The following is a 21,740-nucleotide window of genomic DNA, read 5'->3' on the forward strand; positions in this document are numbered from 1 at the left end:
CATTTAATGAATATCAGCTCTTGTTTGGAAAACCATACACTGTTCTCCTTCACTGTTTATAAAGATAATGCCTCACCTCAAACTAGCAAGCAACACTCTGGAATGGTCACTGAAATATCACTGTTGAAAACTGATATACAAGCACTGCACCCACAATAATCTTAAGTTACAGTTTAGGGGTGAGGGGGTAAACATAACTGTAGTGAATTGAGTGAACTCCCATAATTCACATTTAACTGCAGCATGTTACTCAGCTATTTCTGTCTTTTTAAAGGGTGACAGGTAGGTTCTCAGGATGCTGAAAGAGCAAAGAGACCATCAAGTAGATTGCTGATCTGAAAGTGAAACAAAGTCACACCTTACACATTCTCGCATCCTTTTAAATCCTGCATTTGAAGGAGGAGAGAGAACAGATTTCACAATGACAGAGAAGTAATCGTTACTGAGACTGGTACTGCCCTCTGGGAAGAGGGGGAACCATTCAAAAGCTTCTCCATCTAACCAGACCCAGGGTCTGAGCCCCACATTCCAGCACACTGGTATACACAACAGCATTTTCAAATCAGTGGTATTCATTAAGATGGTATGAGACTCTGAAAGGATTCTACAGACTTTCTAAAATAAAAAAGGAAATACTTCTTGCCAGTAGGTTTTGGCTTCTCTTTGAACAGGAAAAAAGAATGATGGAAAGGAAATTCATGTTTTGGAGGAGCTGAACAATAGAAATGACTAATCACCACTAAAGAATGCTTGAAACCCAGCCCCAGACCTTGAAAAGCAGCAGAAGGGAAGGCTAGCCTTGAAGTGAGTTTCAGCTCATGTACTGGCTGCAATCCTCTCCCCTCTCACAACCTATTCCTTCAGTGAAGTCATGAATCAGGGACCAGAGCCGGGAGAAACTTTTACAGTAAGACACACAGCTGAAAGTTTTATGATAAAGCAGTTTTTCCACTTTTTGGAAGGTCCACTTTACATGATCAAACCTTCATATGGAATGCACATCAGTACAAAAGGGCTTTGCAGCTTCCTGATAAAATTTCTCCTCAAAGCTAGAAAGTAAAACTGTACGATAACATTTACATACCTCAGGAAGATCATACATGTAAGGCTTGTCTCAAAATCTGACTGCCTGTTTTATCTCGCTCAAACTGGAGTGCATCTCAGGTGACCAAATTCCCAATGTAGCGAGAAAGATTTTCACTGCAGCAGCTCTGCGTGTGTGTCAAGGCAGTTTTGTCATACTAAGGAATGCAGAAAGTATTTAAGCAAACCAGCTTTCCACTCAATTATCAGAAAATCCACAAAAGCCATGAGGAAAGCAAGTAGATAAATGGAAGCATTAAGTGAAGCACGTGACTTGGACAACTATTTCAGGTCTCCCTCCTCCCTTTTTTTTTTTTTTTTTTTTTACATTTTTAAAAAGACTTCCACTATTAGGTTTCCCTCCAACGTGACTGACTGGTATTTCCAACAGCCTTCTGCCCCAAAGATGGTCTGAAACGACAAAGAATTAAGGTTTTGAAATCTGACCCTCTAGACATTCAAGCACCTGAAAAAAAGACTTGTAAATAACAATCTCATGACCAGAACCATGTCTTGTTTGTAAATAGATGACTGAAAATATTACACAGTGTCTCAGGGTTTAACTGGTCAGACAGAGCTTCTGCCAGTACTCCCCTGACTACAGTGAGCACAGACAGCAGTGTTTCAGCTGTCCTAGCAGATTTTTCCTCTAGCTCTAGAAAACTCTTAAAAAAAAAAAAAAGTGTTAAAGCCTCAGGAAAGGGTCAAATCTTCGTACCCATTTTCCAAAGGAGGCTAAAATTCCAATTTTTTTTTTTCCAAGTCGCACTCTGCAGCCACATGTTTCAGAAGCCTGCACGTACAGCAGCACGTGTCAGCTCCACCGCAAACAAGCGGCTGGCCAGCAGCTCCCTGAAGCTGCTCAGCAAAAGCAAAACTGACAGGAGCAGTAAAAGTTTTGCCTACAACAAATTCTGGAACAGGGCTATGAGTAAGCAACCTATACCAAGAACAGTCCACACTATTAGAAGAAAGCTGATATCCTAAATCTTTTGCCACCCCACCCCATCACTAACACAGCATTGTTGAATACCAGAATTACAGGGCGTTTCAGAGGAATTACATGCAATTTCTTACTCACTGAAGACTACAGGAAAAATTGCCCTGGATTTAGAATTAGCATCAAGACCTTTTCATTTTTCTAAAGCCTAACTTAGAAAGAGACAAACTTGAGCCTCTGTTATTAAATCAGCACATTCTACATTGGCATATGTAATACCATTAACAGTATGACCCAAGCTTTTTATCAGCAGCCCATCAGTGAGGGGAAGAAACACCTCCACATGCATAAATCCAGCCTTTCTGAAAACAAAAACAAAACAAAACAAAACACCCACAAACAAAAAAAAAACCCCAAACCAAAACCCTCCTGAGTAGAGCACAACACAGGCTGTAGCAAAACCCTGAACTTTGTTTCAAGGATAAGCGACCCAACAGAATGGGCTCTCTCAGATTTAGAAACATTATGCTTGCTAGATTTTTCCCTAATTAAAAAACAAACAAAAACACTTGAAGCCTATCAGTATCAAGGTAGCTGGCTAAGTAAGGCTTAAAGTTTTGGAAATGAATAAGAACACAGGAATGGCTACGTGCTTGTGAGCCAGTGCTTCCCCTCCTGTCCCCAATCCGACCCTCTCCTGTTTTTTTCTTATTGAAAGACCTGCACACTCATGACGCACGAGGTGTGAACATGATTTGCAGATTCTGAAGTTAGGTACCCAGTATACCCAGTGAAAGCTGCTAGCGACTAAATATTGCCTCTGGTAAAGGTGTGAACTGCTTCCATTCATTTCAATACACTACTAAGGGCTTACTTCCTCCCAAGCTGGCCAAGCTGGGCTGTTTAGGCTAGAGCTCCGCCATGGACCATCCTTAAATCCCTACGCTCACATGAAATTTCATCTAGGTAGCCTTTATACAAAGCTACCTTCACATCTTAGTTTATATTGGTAAGTTTCTCCATAGACATAGGCTTTCCCTGTCAGTAGCAGTCCTTTTCCAAATTGCATGCACAGGTACTAAGAGGCAGAGTCAAAATCCAATATTGCCAGGCCACACGGCAGGCATCATGTGAAGTCTCAGGCAAAAGCCTGGATCCACCATTTCCAAGCTTACGTTCCCCCTGGATTAAAGGCATTCTCAAGTGAAAGCAGTTTACAAGACTCAAGAGTCATTTAATAGGTCACTCCTACAAAGTATTTAATCCACCAAAACAGAGAAACATCTGGTCCTGTCTGCAAGATTCTAGAAATTTTACTCATCCAGATGAAGAATCCTTGAGAGGGGTGCAAAGAAAGGAGAGGAAGAGGCAGACGTTTTTGAACCATATTATTTCCTAATATGCCTGTCAGTCAAATGACATTTTGGTTGATTAAGTACTAAGCAAGAAGTTAAATTGTGCAAGTATTCTTCAATCAGCTAGAGGGTACTTAAAACAGCAAACATGCCTAGGGGTGCAGAAATTACAATCTGACATGTTTGAAGGTAGTTTAAAAGAAAAAAAAAAATCATCTTTATAAGCAGCATGATTTTGGGGAACCTGATGAAATAACCATTTTCTATGGAGAAAAACCAACATCAGCAGAGGATGCTTGACACACAGCCATATGAGATCAAATGTTTGGGGAAAAAAAAAAAAAAGAAATAGAACATAATATTAGTCTTAAAAGAAGTTAAGAGATTTGGTCATTCAGCCTATCCACAGAAAGATTTCTAAACTAACCGTGCTGATCCACAACAGCAAAAATCTACCAATTCCTGCATCAATTCTTACGCCTGTTGGACTCTTCCATTTCATTTTTGTCAAAATACTGGAACCAAGTGATTTCTAAAATCAAAACGTGATGCCCAGAAACAGAGACGAAACATTTTCCAAGTCAAATAAGCACCTGATCTAATTCAAATTCTATGCCACACTGAACATTACATGTTCTTACTGATGTTGAGATTTCGGCATAGACACAAGTCAGAGTAGAAACAGCTTATGAATTATCCAGTCTGTGCACAAGAAGTCAGCGTGTGCCTAGTAAGTGTTTTCTGGGGGGGTGGAGGAAGGAGACTTAAATATGGTCAGGACTAGCATATCAGAAGCCGAACACTCAGTATCAAATAATTACTTCTCATTACTTCCCATTGCAGTTTCACAAGTTCAGTAATTTTCATGGTAATTTTTTTTACACCATTAATAATTTCTCCATTTTTCCCCCAACACTCTGGATTGCTGACAGTCTTTGAACTAAGTATTCTGACTGTCTTCATCCCAATAATCATTTGGCACACCACTTAATTAGTATTAAGTCCCCAACTAGACCATCAGTTCTAACACTCGATGTTAGTGGAGGAAGCTCTCTGTACACACCTGAATATCAGGACTATTTGGACATTTCCCCAGCCATTCACTACATAACAGAGGAAGAAAAAAAAAAAAAAAAAAAGAGTTCGGAAACCTGGGCAGTACTGCTCCAGTCATACAGATATAAATAACCAGGGTACCCACATGCAACTTCTAAATCCCTTGAACTTCAGTAACTCATATTCAAAGGAAAATACCACCTATCTCTTTCAGGGTCTGCACGGCATCACAGGCAGTATAAAAGTCTGACTGGAGATAAAGCATCCATTGACCCATTAGATACGGAGCACAGGACCAAAACCAACCAAGAACAAGGGTACCAACTATAGAAGTTACAAGCAGCAGTACTACTTGTGGTAAAAATACTAGTAAATCTGTAAGTTGTTCTTTCTTCAGAAAAGCAGATGAGAATTCCATTAAGATAAATGTAAACCAATACCTGAACAAAAAACAAACAAACAAACAAAAAAAAACCCCCACCTTACCTCTCTTCCTCCAAATTTTGAAAAAAAAGCTAAGTTTTAAAAATTTCATTTATTCTCATCAGCTCCAGTTTTGCTGTGCTTTGCTTACATACAATATACTGTGCCCTTATATGTCATACTCTAGTATAGGTTCCTAGGGGAGGACAGTTAGTTCACAGTAGGCTTAAGTGGGGGTGAGGGGGCACACTCAAGCTCTCTCTGCTTGTACCAGTGAGTCAGACAGACAACAACACTCCAAGCTCCCAAAACGCTGCTGTTCAGTAGAAGAGGCCAGGAACAGCCACAGTAGGGTAAGCTTCTGGTGTTGTCCTAGATGCCTAACACACATACATCCTGATACTTGCCTAATATCCGCTACAGCAGCTTTCTCCCAGTCCCGAGCAAACCCCAGTTCAGAAGCTATGCACTAGGCAGCCAAGCCTCAAGTATTCAAGTCAAGCCTTAAATTAGCTACAGCGGGCAAAAGAATACAGCAATAACTGTATGCCCTCTTCTCAAAAAAAAAAAAAAAAAAGCTACCTCACTACCTCATATGGAAGGATACTCTTAAAGGCACCTAAGGACACAGTGAAGCTAGCAATTTTTTTAACATTGTATTTCAAGTATACATCACAAAAAAACAAACTTTCTATTACATAGTTTAAAATAATATCAGCTCATTTTCAGAATTATTTCATGTGCTACTGTAACGCCTTAGAAGAGTTTAGCAAAGCAACCCAGGCCTCTTCACCTAAGAGCACCAGAAATTGGTGAAGTGTTGAAACAGAGACAAGAAAAAAAGTCATCACAAGAAATGCCTTCACAGAGTAACAGAACTTCTTCAGCAGAGCTTTTCCAAGGCTTTCCAATTCCCCAAAAAGGCAGCAGCCCTGCCCAGCTGGACTGCTGCAGAAGGCAAGGCCAACATGTTTCTGGAGAACTCCAGTCTAACCAGGGGGTGGCTCTAGGTCTGCCTTTAAAGGCAGAGAGCAAGCGCAGTCCCTGCTTCGAGGTTAAAATTTCTGAATGCTGGAAGTGTTTGGAAGGGGCTGTAGGCTCCTGACGTCTCACTGAACCACTCCACCAGCATCGCTGTAAAGCCAACAGGGAGGCTGGAGGTGCTTAAAGTCTCTCAAGGTTGCCCTTCAGGAAGGGCACCCACTCACGCCAGGGGAAGCTGGCCTCAGAATTATTCTTTACCAAGAACACAACTACATTCAGGAAGGGCATTTACACTCTTCAGGATACACAAACGGAGCCTTATAACTGCATAATGATGTGAATAGCTAAGGCACCGAGATGAACAAGGGCTTCCTTTAGGTTTTAGAAGGATAAAGAAGAGAACCCAGACTCAGCAACAGATTTCATTAATAAACACTGCTTTAACAAAGACTACTCCATTTCTAGTTTCAGAAAAAGAGGCTACTAGTGACAGGTGCCACAGACACTTCTCCATCAGACGTTACAGAGTTCACTCACACCGCGTGCGTTAAATACTAAAACTAAGTTAAATGGTCAAGCATTTTTTACCTGCTGTAATTTCAGCTCTTGAAAGTTTTCCGTAGCCTAGTACGTGTTGATACTCTGAAATAAGACACTGCTGAAGCTTCAAAAATGATTAAAAAAAAAATATGATTACAACTGTAGCCAGTAGGGGTCATTTCAGTGTAAAAAAACTGCAGTGAAAGAAAAGAGACAGGAAGGCGAATAAAAATGTCGATTTCTACTCGCACAGTTCTGGAAGTCACTCCCATTTCCTCCTCCCTAAACTGGGGTAGGAAAGGGTTTGCACTCCCAGTAGATAGGATTTAAAAAAAAAAAGAAGTTGCCTTTATTCCGTTAATGGATAAAGGCATGGCTTCGCACTGCTCACATATCAGGCATCAACAGCCCAGCCTGTTGCACGTGTGCCTGTAAACTACTGCATGACTGTTTAGGTCATCACGATCAAAAAAAATAGAGCTAATCAACCTCATTTCAGCAATCGGAGGTAGAACATTAAGTCTCCTTTTTTCCTTGCTGCCACTCCTCGTGCACAACATGCACCATAAAGAACATTACTCCTGTTGCTTAGAATGAGGCAGTTTCCTGACAATTCAGTAATAGGTATTCCAGGACTATTCATTAGGCTGACAGTTCAGCTCGGTTGCTTTCCATTTATGAGAATGAAAATTAAACAGATAACTTATCTCCCTGACTATTCCTATAGGGACAGCTGGAACTAGTTCCTAACCACAACACTAATTGAAATGCAATCTTGCCAACAAATGCTTCATACTATTTTCAACAGTAGACAGGACGTGTTACAAGTTGAACTACAGCAACGTACAGATTGCATCACTTCAAAGGAATGAAATACTCCTAAACTGCCAGAGACGTCCGTCCTGTGATACAGTAAGGGAGCTGGAACATTACGGCATTTAATGACTGTAGGCTTTCAGTGCCTTTAGCCAAGTTGGGGGGGAAAAAAAACATTTAAGCCAAGTTTTTACCTGCAAACATGCAAAAAGAGAAACTCAGACAAAACCAGGTGGGTTTTTAAAGTACTTTCACCCTTCTTTGCTTGTACTTACCTAATTAAGAAAACTTTTCCAATGCTTCTTAAAAATAATAATAGAAACTACAGCAATGGACACATTCAGCAACACGGTCTGAGCCACGGTCTTCCAAGCAGCTTAGGGCCATTTTTCAATTGTTTAACAACAGAGCCTTTAACTCTGGAGCTGGTCCTACCCAAGTGAGAACCGCAGCGGCTGCTGGCGTCGGTTTCAGCGCAGGCGGGACACGCCGCCCTGCTCTGCTGCGGTTTGCAATTTATTTGTGAGGGAGGCAAACGGAGTTTTAAACCGATAACGAGCGCCGGGACAAAGGTCAGCTGCCCACTAAAAATGACCGGTTTTAGCCCTCTGAAAACAGCGCATCATTTTAAAGGCCAGGTTTTTTGGGCAGATGCTGCTGCCTCACTAGCTCTCCGCACTTTCTGCTGCCCTCTACCCGCCGAGAGCAGACCGCCTCCCTCTCCTTTTCCAGAATTGTCGAAGCTCCCGCTCCCAGTCTCACATACATTTAGACATATCCCAAACTACCGGTTATTTGTAATCTCTTTACAGCGCCATGTTTTCCCTCAACTCGGAGGGGAGGGGGAAAAGAGAGCTGGACGAGAAGACAAGAAGAGACTCAAAATTTGTCTTTGGCCTTCTGTTAAATTATAGATGGAAAAAAGAATAAATCTGAGGGGTCTGATAGGTATAAAATTTGAAGGGGGCGGGGGGTGACAGACACGTACTCCTCTTGCTTTTCACAGCGATCCATCACCTCACAGGCAGCCAGCAGGAAGCAAGAAGTGACTTTGAGGGGAGTTCTGCCGCGGGGATTTCTTCCTCCTCCGTGATGCTCCACCAGGGAAGGAGACATCCATCCCCCATCACCGGACACCCAGCAGGACAGGCGGGGAAGACACTCAGTGACAGGAACAGGAAGAAAAACTTCACAACACCCGATCAGCCTTTGTGTCCCCCTTACAGCGGGGGGAATCCGGAACAAGCACGACCAAATTCCGCCGATTTTTTTTTTTTTTTTTTTCTTTTTGCCATCTGACAAACCTTGCCCCGAGCGCCCCTGGAAGTAAGGCCGTGAAGCAAACCGGCCAGGCGCTAGGGGAAGCGGGAGGTGGAAGAGCCTGGAAGTTTAGGCTGAGAAAACCGAAGCTAGAAGTTTGAAATAAAGGGGGTTAGGGGGGAAAGGAGATGGGACAGGCGGGCGGCGGGGAGGGAAGGAGGGCGCACCGGCGCCGGTGCGCCCTCCTTCCCTCCCCGCCGCCCAGCGGATAACCCCCGCCCCGGGCCGCGGACGATGCCCCCCCGGCTCTCACCTTCACAGACCCCCACTTCGTACTCGGTGATGGAGTCCCCGTTGAGCGGCGGTCGGATGACACAGCGTAAGCCCCGGTCGCAAGCTCCGTGCAAACCGTAGACTCCCCCGCAGCTCTCGTTCCGTTGCCGAGCGCACATGTAACAGCAGCCGCAGATCCCCAGCACGATGCTACCGGGGCAGTTTTTGGGTTCTTCGCATTTCGATTCGTCGCAGGGTAAGCAGACCAAAGCCCGCGTCCCTGACTCGCCCAGCAGCAGGCTCAGTAGCCACAGCCACCCCGCCGCCGTCAGGTGCCAGCCGCCTTCTCCCACCGGGCGTCTCCTCTTCGCCGAGACCGGTGCCGGGTACATCCCGGCCGCCGAAGCCCGGCCTGGGCCGGGGAGCCTCTCGGAAGCCCCCTCGCCGGGCGGCGGACCTTAAAAACTCCTTCCCGCCGCCCCCGCCTCCGGCCCCCCGAGGGAAAGTTTCCTCTGGCGGCGGCCGCTTCAGCCAAACTTCTCCTCCGGGCGGCGGCTCCGCCCGCTGCCCCCTCCAGCAAGCGGCGCCTGCCCGTCCGTCAGCCCCTCCGTGCGTCCGGTCCCTCCGCTCGCCCCTCGCCTGCTGACTCCCAGTTCCACGGCACCGGCGGCGCGGCGACGGCTGCAAGCGAGCCCTTGGGCGAAGCGGCGGCTGCTCGCAGCTCTGCCCCGCTCGCTGCCCGAGCCCCGACTCGCCTCCTGCCTGCGGCTCACCCCGCTCCCAGTGCGCCCTCCGCCCTTCCCTCATTGGGCGGTGATCGCCTTCGCCCCTCCCCGGCCGCCCGCTCGCGCCTCCTCATTGGCCGCCGCACAGGCTGGCCCCGCCCGCTCCTCCTCCTGCCCCTTGTCCCCCGTCGTCCACCCCCCCCCCCCGCAGCCCGAGATCCTGGGGCTGGGGAGAGACGCAGCGGAGGCGAGGAGCAGCCTGGGCCCCACGGCGGCCGCCGCCGCCTCCCACCACCCCCCCGCCCCTCCGCTCCCCTCCCCCGCCCGGGGCTCCGAGCGCGGAGCGGAGCGAGGCGGCAGCGGCGGCGGCGCCAGACCCCCGGGACAGGCCGGCGGCGGCCCGGGGGACGACGGGGGTGGAGAGAGAGAGGGCCCCGCGAAGGGCGCAGCCACAGCAGGGCAAGGCCGGAGGGGTGGACTCGCAAAAGGGGCCTCGCGTCCCCGGCCGCGGCGGCGAGAGCCGCCCTCTCTTCCTCCGCCTGCGCCCCCGAGGGGCGCGGGGATCCGGGACGGGGAGCGGTGCAGCCCTAGCGCAGCCCGTGCGCCACGGCAGGGGAGAGCCGCTCGTTCCCCGCCCCGTCCCCGCAGCCAGGCCCGCGATCCCGGCCAGGTGCCCCGCGGGTGCGGAGCCGCGACCGACCCCTTCGGCGGGAGCGGGGGACTGCCCCGCCGCCCCTACGGGCCGCTGCCCGGCTCTAATGGCACGGGAGCGCTGTCGCGGGCCGCCCCTCCGCCCGCTCGTAAACAAGCAGAGGTACCGCGGCTCACCCTTGGACCTCGGCACCCAAAACCGTCCCCGGGGCCGGCCAGCTGTGCCCGCGGCTACCAGCCGGGTTCCCTGCCGAGCGACGGGGCGCCGCGGGCCTACGGGCTCCCAGTGCGCTGGGGCAGGGCGGGCAGAGCGCGGCGCAGAGCCGCGGGACGCGGGGAAGGCAGCAGCCGCGGCGGGAAGTGCGGTTGCGGCGGCGCTGCCGCGCTGGGCCCGGCGGCGAGGGCCGGGGCCGGGCGCTGCCGAGGGCTGGCGGCGCCCCCGGAGAGAGCCGCCTGCTCCGAGCCGGGACGGAGAAGCGACAGGAGGGACGGCAAAACGAACGGTGCCGCCGAGAGGCTGGGCTGCCCTCGATCACTGCGGGCGGAAGACACGGCAGGGAGCCGGGAGGGTCGGTACGTTGACGAGGGCAGCCCCCGGGCAGTCTCCGCGGGGCAGCCGCCGCCGTGTCCCGCCCCGGCCGGAGTGCGAAGGCGGCTCCGGTAGCAGCGTGTTGAGCCGTCAGAAATGCCAGAGGTTGTGGCGACCGAGAGAATTAAGCCGTTTCCTGGGCAGGTGGGGTCGTGTCAGCTGCACGGCACGGTGCTGAGCCCGGAAAGTCTGGGGTGGTGCGCACTGGTGGCAGCGATGTGGGGAATTTTAGGAGACAGGTTCTGGAAACTTCATACAGGTTATAGCAGAGAGCACCAAGGTGCAGCTTCAACGGCTTCTCCAGTCCCACGCTCTGGTCCACTTTAGCAGAAAGAACCCATTCTCGTGTTGACAGAGGAGCTGCTGCGTAACGGCAAACCTCCCCATTTTGTGCCCCATGGCAAGAGACAAGCTGCTCCCACTAACAGAAGAAACTCTAGTGTAAAGCTTTTGTCAGCAACAGCGTACCTTTTTGGTATGTCTCAAAAAGCACTGTAGTTCCCTGTTGCTCCCTTCAGCCTAAATGCCTCCTGGTAGCCAAGATTCCCTGTTTCTAACACAGGCCCACTCCTAATGGGAACAGTACAGGCATGTAACATGATGTTGAACAATAAAGCGTTTCCATATTTGTCTAAAAGAAAGCATTTCCCGTATTTGTCTATTATTAAAAATAATGATGTTTTTATCATATCAGAGTAGTTGACTATTCTGATCCGTTCAGAACTTAACTGTAGAAGATTATTTTTCAAGAGCTACAGATGTTTTAATTGGCCCCAACAGTTTGCAAGGCCTTGGTCTGGTTTTCGGTGAAATGTCATCATTGTGATAAAAACGCTATCAATACAGCATACGTGACCTGGATTAGGGCCATTCGGCTGATGTATCTCAACACTGAATGGACAACGAGAAGCAGCAGTCTACTGGGCATCACCATTTGAACTGATACGGTGCTAGATTTTTTAAATAGATTTGGAAAGTAAATGACAAGCCAATCTCATTAAAGGCACCGTGTTTTGGTATAAACACACCCAACACATCGGTTTGAGAACAACCAAAACCGTTGTGTGTTCCTGTATTCTGGAAAGCAGTAAGTCAGGAAACCACTCTGAAGGTCGTATTATGCAAGCACCCAAACTCTGAATGTTACAACACTGGGCGTTGCTCCCGGGTCCAGCAACACACCGAGCAAGAAGTTTTGTACTGTTTCCTCAAAAATGCAGGTTCTTCCCACAGCCTCAGCCCGCTCGTGTCAGTTTGCCGAAGCACCTGCAGGGGTCAGAGTACTTTTGATTCACCAGAAGTTTCCACCAAAAAACCCACTGTGATTTGGAGGAGAGCAGTTTGTAAAAACATACTGTTTCCTATGAACTGAAACGCTGCCTTCTGGTCGTGTCTTTTCCCAACGAGGCACATGAAGGGGTTTTACCTTCTATGTACAGCGTCGCTGAGATTGCTTTTCGAATGAGGCGGATGCTTCCTGTGGCTGTATTTTTAAAACACTGTTCGCAGACCCGAGGTGGCGCAGAAAGGAATCACAAAAGTGATTTCAGTTCTAGAGAGGATGCTGCGCAATGCAGTACATGATCAGAGACTTGAATTCAATGAGCTTAGTTTATCAAAAGATGAAAAGTGAACTGATGACAGTGTGTTAATCCCTTCATGTGGAAAAATGAACTGGGCTATGAAAAATACGTAGGTATTTTTCCAGGACTTGTGAACATAGCCAGCATGGAAATCCCAGACATGTTGGATTGCATGCACAGGCGGTTCAATATTTCCCAGACATGCCAGACCTACCAGTCATGTAGTGTACTGATGTGCTGTATACTCAATGCACAAAGAATGCATTGGACCTACTGTGCCTGTTTGCCTGTGTGGGAACGAACAAAGAAGCGCTAGAAGCAGTACAAAAACAGATGAAGAGGAAAGCTACGGACAGCTTAGATAAGAATGTTGTAGGGCCCTGAGAAAAAGAGAGCAAACTTCTGAGCTGACTGCCAAATGAAAGGCTTCAGCTGTGAACAGGATTAGTACCCTGCTTCATAGACTTTTAACCGGCGATAGCCGTGTCTAAGGGAGCAAAATACAGAAACATTTATGGAACAGGGACCAAAATTTAGGGTTCTTGTCTCCTCATGCCTTGCTCTTTAGGTACAAGTCATGAACTACTCATGCGTATGCTTGTGTTTCCCTTTTCTGGCCTCACGAATCTAAATACTTCATTGCACAGTGGCACAGATTCAACAGGAAAGGTAGCGAATGCTCCTGCCCCAAACCTGAGAAGAGGCTATGGAGACAATGAGGTACTCCTCGGAAATCAGCAAACCCACTATCTGATGACTTTGCAGGCAAAGTGAATATCCCTGCTTTCCCCAGCAAGAAGCAGTGAAGGATCCTTACAGGGAATTTCACTTTCCCCTCCTTCTGGCTGCCTCTTGATTTATTAAGGGGTCTACTGATCCAAATAGCTTAGGAGTAAGTAGATTCAGCTACTGAAATGAAATCCAGCTCTTAATTTCCCCTAGAAACAGGTTAGTAAATACTGCTAAATACAACTGTGGGAGGAAGAAAAGCATTCTGATAAACAGACTCTAGCAGCTGAAATTTCCTGGGCTTGTTTTCCTGTAATGTTAGTGTTGTATCGAAGCCACGTCTAGGCTGGATGAAGTCACAGCAGTAATCGAGTGGAGCTGCATAGCTTTCTTGGTCATCGTGTAATGTGGAGTTTTTGCAAAATCACACAGTGCTACGAGAACACTACTACCCCCTTCACTAATTCCTCAGCCCTGTACTCACCCCCCTTGCTACTCGTAAATCTCCCCATGCAAAAAATAGGTGTTCAGCATAAATCTCCTGGTAAATCTGATATTCCAAATAATGACAACTGAAATTCAGATTTCATTTTATGACATAGGTGAAGATAACATTTACACTACCAAAAATAAAAACATCTCCCCACCCCCAAGTAAAATATCAAAAAGTCTTCATTTCAATTCAAAGGATTGTTTCTGCTGTGCAGATACACACTGGTAACTCCTTCTATATCTCTGAATGTTTGGAACATCGGTGATTTCAATACCAAAGTTGTACTTTTTCTTCTACACAAACGTTTTGTTTCTTTTCTGTGCCTCATTGTGTTTTTCTTGCACATTAAATTCCTTTTTTCATCTTTAGTCCGTTAAGATCATTTGTGTCTCCTTTGTAGCAGTCTCCTGATATAAACTCTTTCGTAAGCAGGTTATTATACACATGAGCAATCTCTGCTCCCAGAAAAAAAAGGATCAAGACGAAGCCTGCCACTAATACAAGCAGTGCTGAATCAGTCTAAAACACATGAGAACAATTCCTCTCTTCTTTCACAGAGATAGCACAGACTTATTATGTTAGTAGCTGCAAGGTGTTTCAAAACCCTTAGATGGAAAATGGTGGGAAATTGGGAAAGAAAATATGAGAATTAATTTTAATAGAAACAATCTTTTGAAGAATTGTTTTGAAGCAGTTCATAATAAATAGATGTTTATCATAAGGTAGCCTCTGTAGGTTTTTCAGCCCTATAAGCCTTTCCTCTTGGTTGAATCTCTAGCTTGGGACAGCTCGGTAGTCCAAATTTTAAGTCTGGAATAACTGGCAGGCAGAATTTTTTTGTAGCTTTTTCCTAATATGTCTTGGATTGCTCACACGGAATCTACAAAAAAAAGTGGCTTGCTTTTTTAATGGCCTCAAAAGCAACTGCATAAGCAATTTTAAAATACAGTTGTGAGATTACTTTACTTTTACATGCTTTTTAAAAAAGCTAGAGACTATACATTCATAAAAATTATAAATAAATAAGCTATAAATGAATAGGACTGGCCATTTAGGGGTGCAGTTCTTCACATTGCACTTAAATCACTGAAATAATTGTGCATTCAAGCTAAGGATCTTTTCAGGTCTGAACATTTTATAATATACATCTTAAAAATTGCAAGCTTCAAGAAGTAGGGAGTCAATATCTATTAAAGGCTAGCTACCAGGAGCCTATCAGGAGAAATAACTTCTACATCTAGAAATGCAATTTTGTATTTAAATTGATCACACTCAAGGTCAAGTTGGTTTTAGTTTTCTTTCACGCAAACAAAATCTTTTTAATAAACAAGCACACTTAGGAAGGAAAGACAATCTGCTGTCAGTTTACAAAAGAAAAGTAAAAGTATTTTAAATTGGTATGTCATTCTAGGGATTATATGCACTTTTTTAACAGAAAATCTGGCCACCAGAAAAGTAGGTGGATTAGATCAGCATCTACAGTCCTTTTCATAGTGCTGCATACTGATAAGATTTTAAATGTTAAAATATAAAACTGAAAATACTGTGTTTACTTCCCTGCAATCTGCTGTGTATCAATAACTGCAGTATAAAATAGATGAAATCAGATAGGATGAGGATTACACTGGATGGGATCTAGCATTTGTCATAGCTAATTCCCTAGCTTCCTATGTCCAAGAGAAGTTCACAGAGTTCTAGGCAAGGTGCTTCCTATACTGAACATGATTTTGAACTCTTGAAGGAAGAGCATGGGAGGCTGAAGTTGGCAGGTGAAGACTAAGCTGGTGGGTAGCTGTTGATTAAAGTAAGTCGGGCCCCAGCTGTAATACTCTATTTCAGTTCAAACTCATCAAAACTTGACTGAGCTTCAAACTCGTCAAATAACTGATTCAAATAATAGGAGCAAAATGACTTGTCCTCTAGTTTGCAGCTGAATCAAATGTTAAAAGGAAGGTTGTCTAATTATGAGTGAATGGCAACCTTATTCAGAGACCACTGAAAAAAAAGATTTTTTATAACAACAACATTCATGACTATGAAGATGTCCTATTTCTCTTTTTCTAGGAGGATTACACCTATAAAACATCTCCAAAATATGTCTTCTGTGTTAGAGAAACTTCACTTCATCAGATACATTCATATATGTAGGCCTAGTCAGCTCTTGATTATCAAGAGTAACCTGAAAAGGGGAAAAAAAACCCCACAAACCCAGCACTACCCCCAAACCCACAGGCAGTAGAAGATGAATGCAAGGTGATCTTTGGGGTCACGCAAGGAGAAGACAATGGGGGAGAGAGCAGGCTGGTGACAGTGATGACTGCGGAGGGCGGGGACCCAGGCGGGTGTGGGGTATGCCAGTGTGGCAGTGTCTGCAAACACAACTCTTCTGCTCGCAGATGCCGGCTAGGTCATGCCGGGCCTTTCAGGTGTCTCCTGTCTTGCAAGACGGTTAATCCGTAACCCAGACAAGCCATCAGCAGCTGACTGGGAGGCAACTGTAGCTGATCCTGCTTTACGGCAAGGGGGCTATATGAAGCCCTGTGAATCTCCTGAGAATGTTTGCTATAACTTTTTCAGGCAGCGTTGCATATTCTGTCTGTATGCTGACTGCTGGAACTCACAGATGCCAGGAAGTTATTAAGACAATCTCAACCTGACCCTTTACTTATTTAACAAATTAAAACTATTTTTGATGTCTTTATTAAAGCTGGATAGAGTTTTCATTCCAAGGAATCACAGCATATTTCCAGTGGTTTTTTTCCAGCTCTTTCTAGATTTTAATGCTGATAAATGTAACTGGCCATAAAAACCAGCTATCCCTACTGACTTGCTTCCATGCATGTCTATAATCACCTTCTCAGTTTCTGCAGATGATGATGTGGGTTAGCAAAAATGTTTAGGATAAAGTCAAATGCTGTTCTGATTACAACTTCATGTATATCAAATAAAGAAGCTTACCTTCTGATATTCACCAAGTATGCTGAGGAAATCAGATTTTGCTAGTTCATCCATCCTAGGGAAATAATGTTCCTTATGCGAGTAAAGCAGAGATTTTTTTCCCAAAGTAAAACAGTATTTCTACAAATTGTTTCAGCTTCTTTATTTCTCTTGATGGCTAGTAAATAGCCGGTCTAACTGTTCAACTTTTTAACAGCTTGATTAGAACTCTGCACAGTTTGGATACCATTTGCAAAGTCCATATGTCTAAAGTTATCGTGGTGTGGTTACAGTGAGAGAAAAAGATTAGTGTAAATCAGCATTCATATAAATTGTTTGGTCTGCGTTCATTTTTATAACATCTTGGGGCAAAAAAAAAACCAAATTACTATATTTTTTCAAGGGTATCTTGGCCTTACTTATTTATTGTTGGGGGTTTTTTTTCTGTTAATATTTTCTTATTCATGTTGTGAAATTAGTTGGCCTCCCATGGCTGATTTCAGTGGATTAGCAAGGACTATTTGCTAACTTCTGGGGTATTTTCTTTCCACAGTTAGAAATACGATGACTCGTCTTGTAAATTGCAAGTAGACTGAGAGACTTTGCAGGTCTGGATTTAATTGTAGGCTTCAGCAAACCTTATTGCACTCAGCCTATATCAGAAGGTACTCAACATCATGCAAGATCATACTCCTTTCCTTTCCATCTGCAGGAAGACACGTTCAGTAGATTTCCTGGACCAGCCTGGCCGAAAGAAGCAAGTGGATGTATTTATATTTTTGAGTCTGAACTTGGAATCTCAAGCTTAGGGACTCAGGTGGGGGTTAAGGAAACAAGCAGGAAGGTAAGACAACTTACCTGTAGCAAGGACAGCAATACAGTTAGGAAGAGATCACAGCATCTCCAGCTTCTCAAAACATTTTGCCCTCATGAAGTTAACATGTCACATAATGTGGGGTGAGAGGAAACAAGATGGTGAGAGGAAACAAGCCCTGAACAGCAGAGAAGGCTCAGCAATAAGAAAGATAGGGAGAGATGGGGAGGAGGATGGTTTGATTGGTAAGGACTGGTGGAGAGGAGGCGGACAAGAAAGTTTTCTCAAGATAGGGGAAAGATGGGATGATCCATTATGGGGAACAACATCCTACCATTGGTAGGAACTGGCAAGATATTAGCTGTTTCCTAGGCATTTCAAGTTCTATCACTTCCTAACAATAAAAACACAAGACATCATTGGTATTATTCTCCCAGTCCTTCACTCTTAATATATAGGGGATTAATGTAAACAGCCTACTAAGTCATCCCGTTCAAAGTAGAAAGGTTCTCCTCTCAAGAAATCTCCAGGTCATCACTGCTTTTGAGCTGAAGCAGTCTCCCATTCTAGGAAATCCCTTATTTATGGGAACATGTGAAAACAGAATTTCCCCTCTCCTCTCCCAGCTGGTTGGTCTAGCCTCCAGAGCAGATTACAGCCTTTTATAACTGGCCCCCAAGTTGACTAGGCTCTAGACTGAGTAGGCAAATTTTAGCATGCTTTAACTCATGATAGTGAGTTTATTTATCAAAGAGACTTTCTAAGGTTTAATATAATTAATGTGTTCTCTTGAGTGCTTGACTAATATATTTTTGCATTTTTGTTATTAAGAATCTTTTTTTTTCTTCAGTAAAGAAGATACAGAGAGTTTAGGTGACAATAATCAACTCTCACAAGCCAATCGCTGAATTCTGGCAGAACCACTATTACAGTGCTCCTATTATTTTATAGCAGTGAAGCTGACAGAGTTTTCTTACGTAGTAATAAGGGGAAAGACTTGCTGTTATGCTTTGTCTGCTTCACTCTTCACAGCAATGTAGAGTAGCAGTAAAAACATTTTTTACTGGCCAGTTAATCTGGTTCTACAGGTGATTTTTCATTACTAGATTTGCAAACAGCAAGCAGATCACACCTGCAACTATTATACAGGACATACACAGCCTTTTCACACTCTGTCTCAGCCACAGTCTGCCATGGGAAAGTGTAGCACTGACTTGAGTTTTAGAAATATTTTTCTCAGCCTTCAGCTGGATCTCTTGGTCAAAGTGAGACAAGAGTGCTGTTCCAGCACTCCTGTTATCATCCCACTCTTTGTAGTATATTTTAGGAGGATAAACCCACTGATACTGTCTTAAGAACATGAGCAAGTGAGCAGGAAGAGGACAAGAGTTTAGAGTTCTCCTGACATACTTGAAAGAGACTCGGAACAACTGGCAGCAGGATGTAACCAAAGTCCAGGTCCTTCCTACACCTTCTGAATCAGTTTTTATATCCAGCACCAAGCAAGGGCAAAAGCACCTTGACTCATCTTCCTTTCTTTGGTCATCCAGTGTAGGCTTCAGCAGATCAAGTGCCCAATGCATTGCTTTATTAATAACATTGTGCTATCTCTCAATTTACAGCTTTTTGTTTGTTTGTTTTTCTTTTGTACAAGAAAGTGTGTTCCTTGATTCAGCTTAAGTGATGGAATTGAAATAATATGTTTTATAGAGAACCTCTCAGAATGAATACAAACAAAATATACAAATGTACTCTTTTTTAATTCTTAAAGTTCTGTAGGTATTCACTCTTGATATAACAATTTTGAGGCACAATTAAACTTTAAAAATATAAAAAAGATATAGTATTTTTAATTCTGTAGATGAACCTTAAAAAATTTAATTATGCAGTATGCAGTATTTCAAGTCCACCTGGTTATTTCTGTTGCAAATTATTCCAGAATATCTTGGATCTTTTACATTTGTTTTAAGAAAGCAAGATCTTTGTAGTTCTACACTGAAAGGTACAGTTAAAGCTGTATTTACTCACAGTTGAGGCTGAATCACGAAGCACCTCATCCAGAAAATGTAAAGAAATAACAATAAGAAATTAAGAGAAAAAAGGCTTATGCATTCCTTTCTACCTTCATACTATCTACAGTGCTATTAAAAATGAGCCATAGTAGTTCACAAAGCTTGTATTTCCATTCACCACAGAAACCAAAAGGGAGCATAAACCCCAACTTTAAGTTTCCACTGTGATTTATGAAACTTTGATAATGGTCTGGTACGGTACCAGCTGATCAACTCATCTGCCTTCCAACCCCCTGCTGAGGTTTTCTGGTTTAGTTGAAGTTGTTACAGCTGCTATTTTGGCCAATGTCCTCCAGAGCTAAAAGTCTGAGTCTGTAACTTCTGCTGAAGAACCAGCCTTTTCAGGCCAGGACTGCCACAAACTCCGAACATCGGTGGGATGAGTGCAGTAGGAGTGTAGGCAGAGCGTTCAGTGGGAAAGGAAAATGAGTGACAAAAAAGTGAAAAGTTATTTTCACTGTTAAGTGAAAAGATGGTGGCTCTTACCATGGTTTGATGCTGGGGGGTGATCGCCCCTGGCTGATGGGCAGTCAGCTTTAAGGTTCATTCTTATAGTGTAGACTAAGAAGTCGTTACAAAACCTGCAGTGTGTTTAGACTCTTGTCTTTCAGATACTAATTTTAAATGCCCTCCCTCCATGTGACAGAGACCGTTGGGGTACTATCTTGCTCTTTGTAGAGGAGTTATCGTAAAAGCCTTTGATTTCATATAAAATTGCCCAGTGAGTTATACGTCTACTTAATAGTTAGCATTAGCAAACATATCAGTAGACCTTTCCTCACTCCATATAAAAGGCAGGAGATAGCATTTAGCAGCTCTTCTGTATTGGAGATCTTGGCTTTGTCGTAAGAGGGAATGAGGTATATGTGGGAATTTTAGATAGCAGCTAGAAGTAGTGAAAGCTGGTATTTTTCCTTTTAGTGTAGAAAATAATCTCTCTGAGTTTCTAGGGTATTAGGAAAGTCTTTTTCTGGTTGTTTTGTTTTTCTTTGTATTAATGGATAAACCAGGGCAGATTTGTCATTGGTATCTCTGGGTTCAGTCTGGCTGAGTAGAGAAGCAGAACAAAGTGAAAATGTGTTGGTGCAGGAGAGGACTCAAAGTAATTTAGACATTTTTTTTTCTTTTTATAAAATAGGCAAATAAAAGTGAAAATTGTCAAAAAGAATACTCCTTGAACATTCACTGTTTTTTCTGTATCAATTAACTTTTCCAGATCACCATGAATAATTCAAATAGACATCTTAGTTCATATTCCATGCTTTGTCTTTTTCCTATTTAAATGCATTTTTTAATAAGCGAGATTTAAAGCTCAAGAGTGACAAAAAGGGTACTGGTTTAACTGTGGCTGTCTGATGAACATATTTTTAATAGAAAAATCGCCATTTGGCTTCTCCTAAAACCCACTGAAGATAACTTTTCATTACAAGAACTGTATGCACATAACTAGAGGACTGAACATCTACTGAAGCTGATAGAAATGCTCTAATTAAATTCATCAAGTTCAAGCTAATAGTTACTTACGTGAAATACATGCATCTTTCATCAACTATGATTCTGATTTCTCCTTTCTTCTGAACTTTGATGTAATACACTTGTCTTTGTAGATGCAGAAGCAATATGCAAGGCTCTACTGCTTACTATCATTCTAAATCTAACTGGTCTAGGAATTTTTGTACGTATGTATTAATAATTTAGCTGGACTGTAACCATGACAATATTGATAGCTTATGTAGAATAAATAGGACACAAGACTGCTTACCCAGGAAGAGTCAACATTTAGGATATTATCAGGATATCCGCAGCTCTCAGATGTGAACTAGGCATTTGTTATTAATATTGTTTCTTATATTAAAAGGTTAATTTTTAATTTGTTCTTTTCCTGTTACACATTCTTCTATCAGTAGACTCATCCATTTAACAGTCATGACGTATAAAAGGTTGAACCTGACAGGTGTCTTTTAAATTATATTCTTTTAAATGCCAAAGTGTGTCTCTTTATTTAATCCTTCTGCTAGGGAGAATATTCCTTGGGGAACTGTGTTGACTTGATCTCAGATTCTTCTTAGGCATTGTATTTAAGCCTGTTCAGTGCAACCGGCGCTGATTTTTCACTTCCTGGGACCTCACGGCAAAGCACTTTATATCTGATGTGGAAATATGTTATCAAATTGCAACCATAATATCTGAAATTATTGTTTGGCATACAAATAAATCAGGTCCCTGTCTTTTACAAAACTTCCCATTCATTAGAAAATACGATTTTATTTGTGCCTGTTTTCTGAGCCACTTTCCCCTCCCGTGTTGTGCAGTTCAGAGAATTCACTCATTTCAGCCTACACAAAGGTGCAACAGGGCTACAAAATGAGCTTTGTCAACAATTTGGGGACAGTGCAGATGACTGGCGTCGCTTGTTG

The 21,740-nt window shown here is 44.0% G+C and overlaps 1 protein-coding gene across 1 annotated transcript in view; it reads right to left on the bottom strand.

The window, feature by feature from the left end:
• Positions 1-9,473, bottom strand: part of CRIM1 (cysteine rich transmembrane BMP regulator 1) — a 198,307-nt gene extending 188,834 nt beyond the window's left edge. Inside the window, exon 1 of the mRNA XM_086745319.1 lies at positions 8,771-9,473. Within this exon, the coding sequence (XP_086601445.1) occupies positions 8,771-9,122 (352 nt within the window). The 5' untranslated portion in view covers positions 9,123-9,473. The remainder of the gene's footprint in view (positions 1-8,770) is intronic.
• Positions 9,474-21,740: the final 12,267 nt, after the last annotated feature.

The sequence above is a fragment of the Chlamydotis macqueenii genome, chromosome 3, assembly GCF_036417535.1.
Source record: "Chlamydotis macqueenii isolate bChlMac1 chromosome 3, bChlMac1.mat, whole genome shotgun sequence".
Classification (NCBI taxonomy): Eukaryota; Metazoa; Chordata; class Aves; order Otidiformes; family Otididae; genus Chlamydotis; species Chlamydotis macqueenii.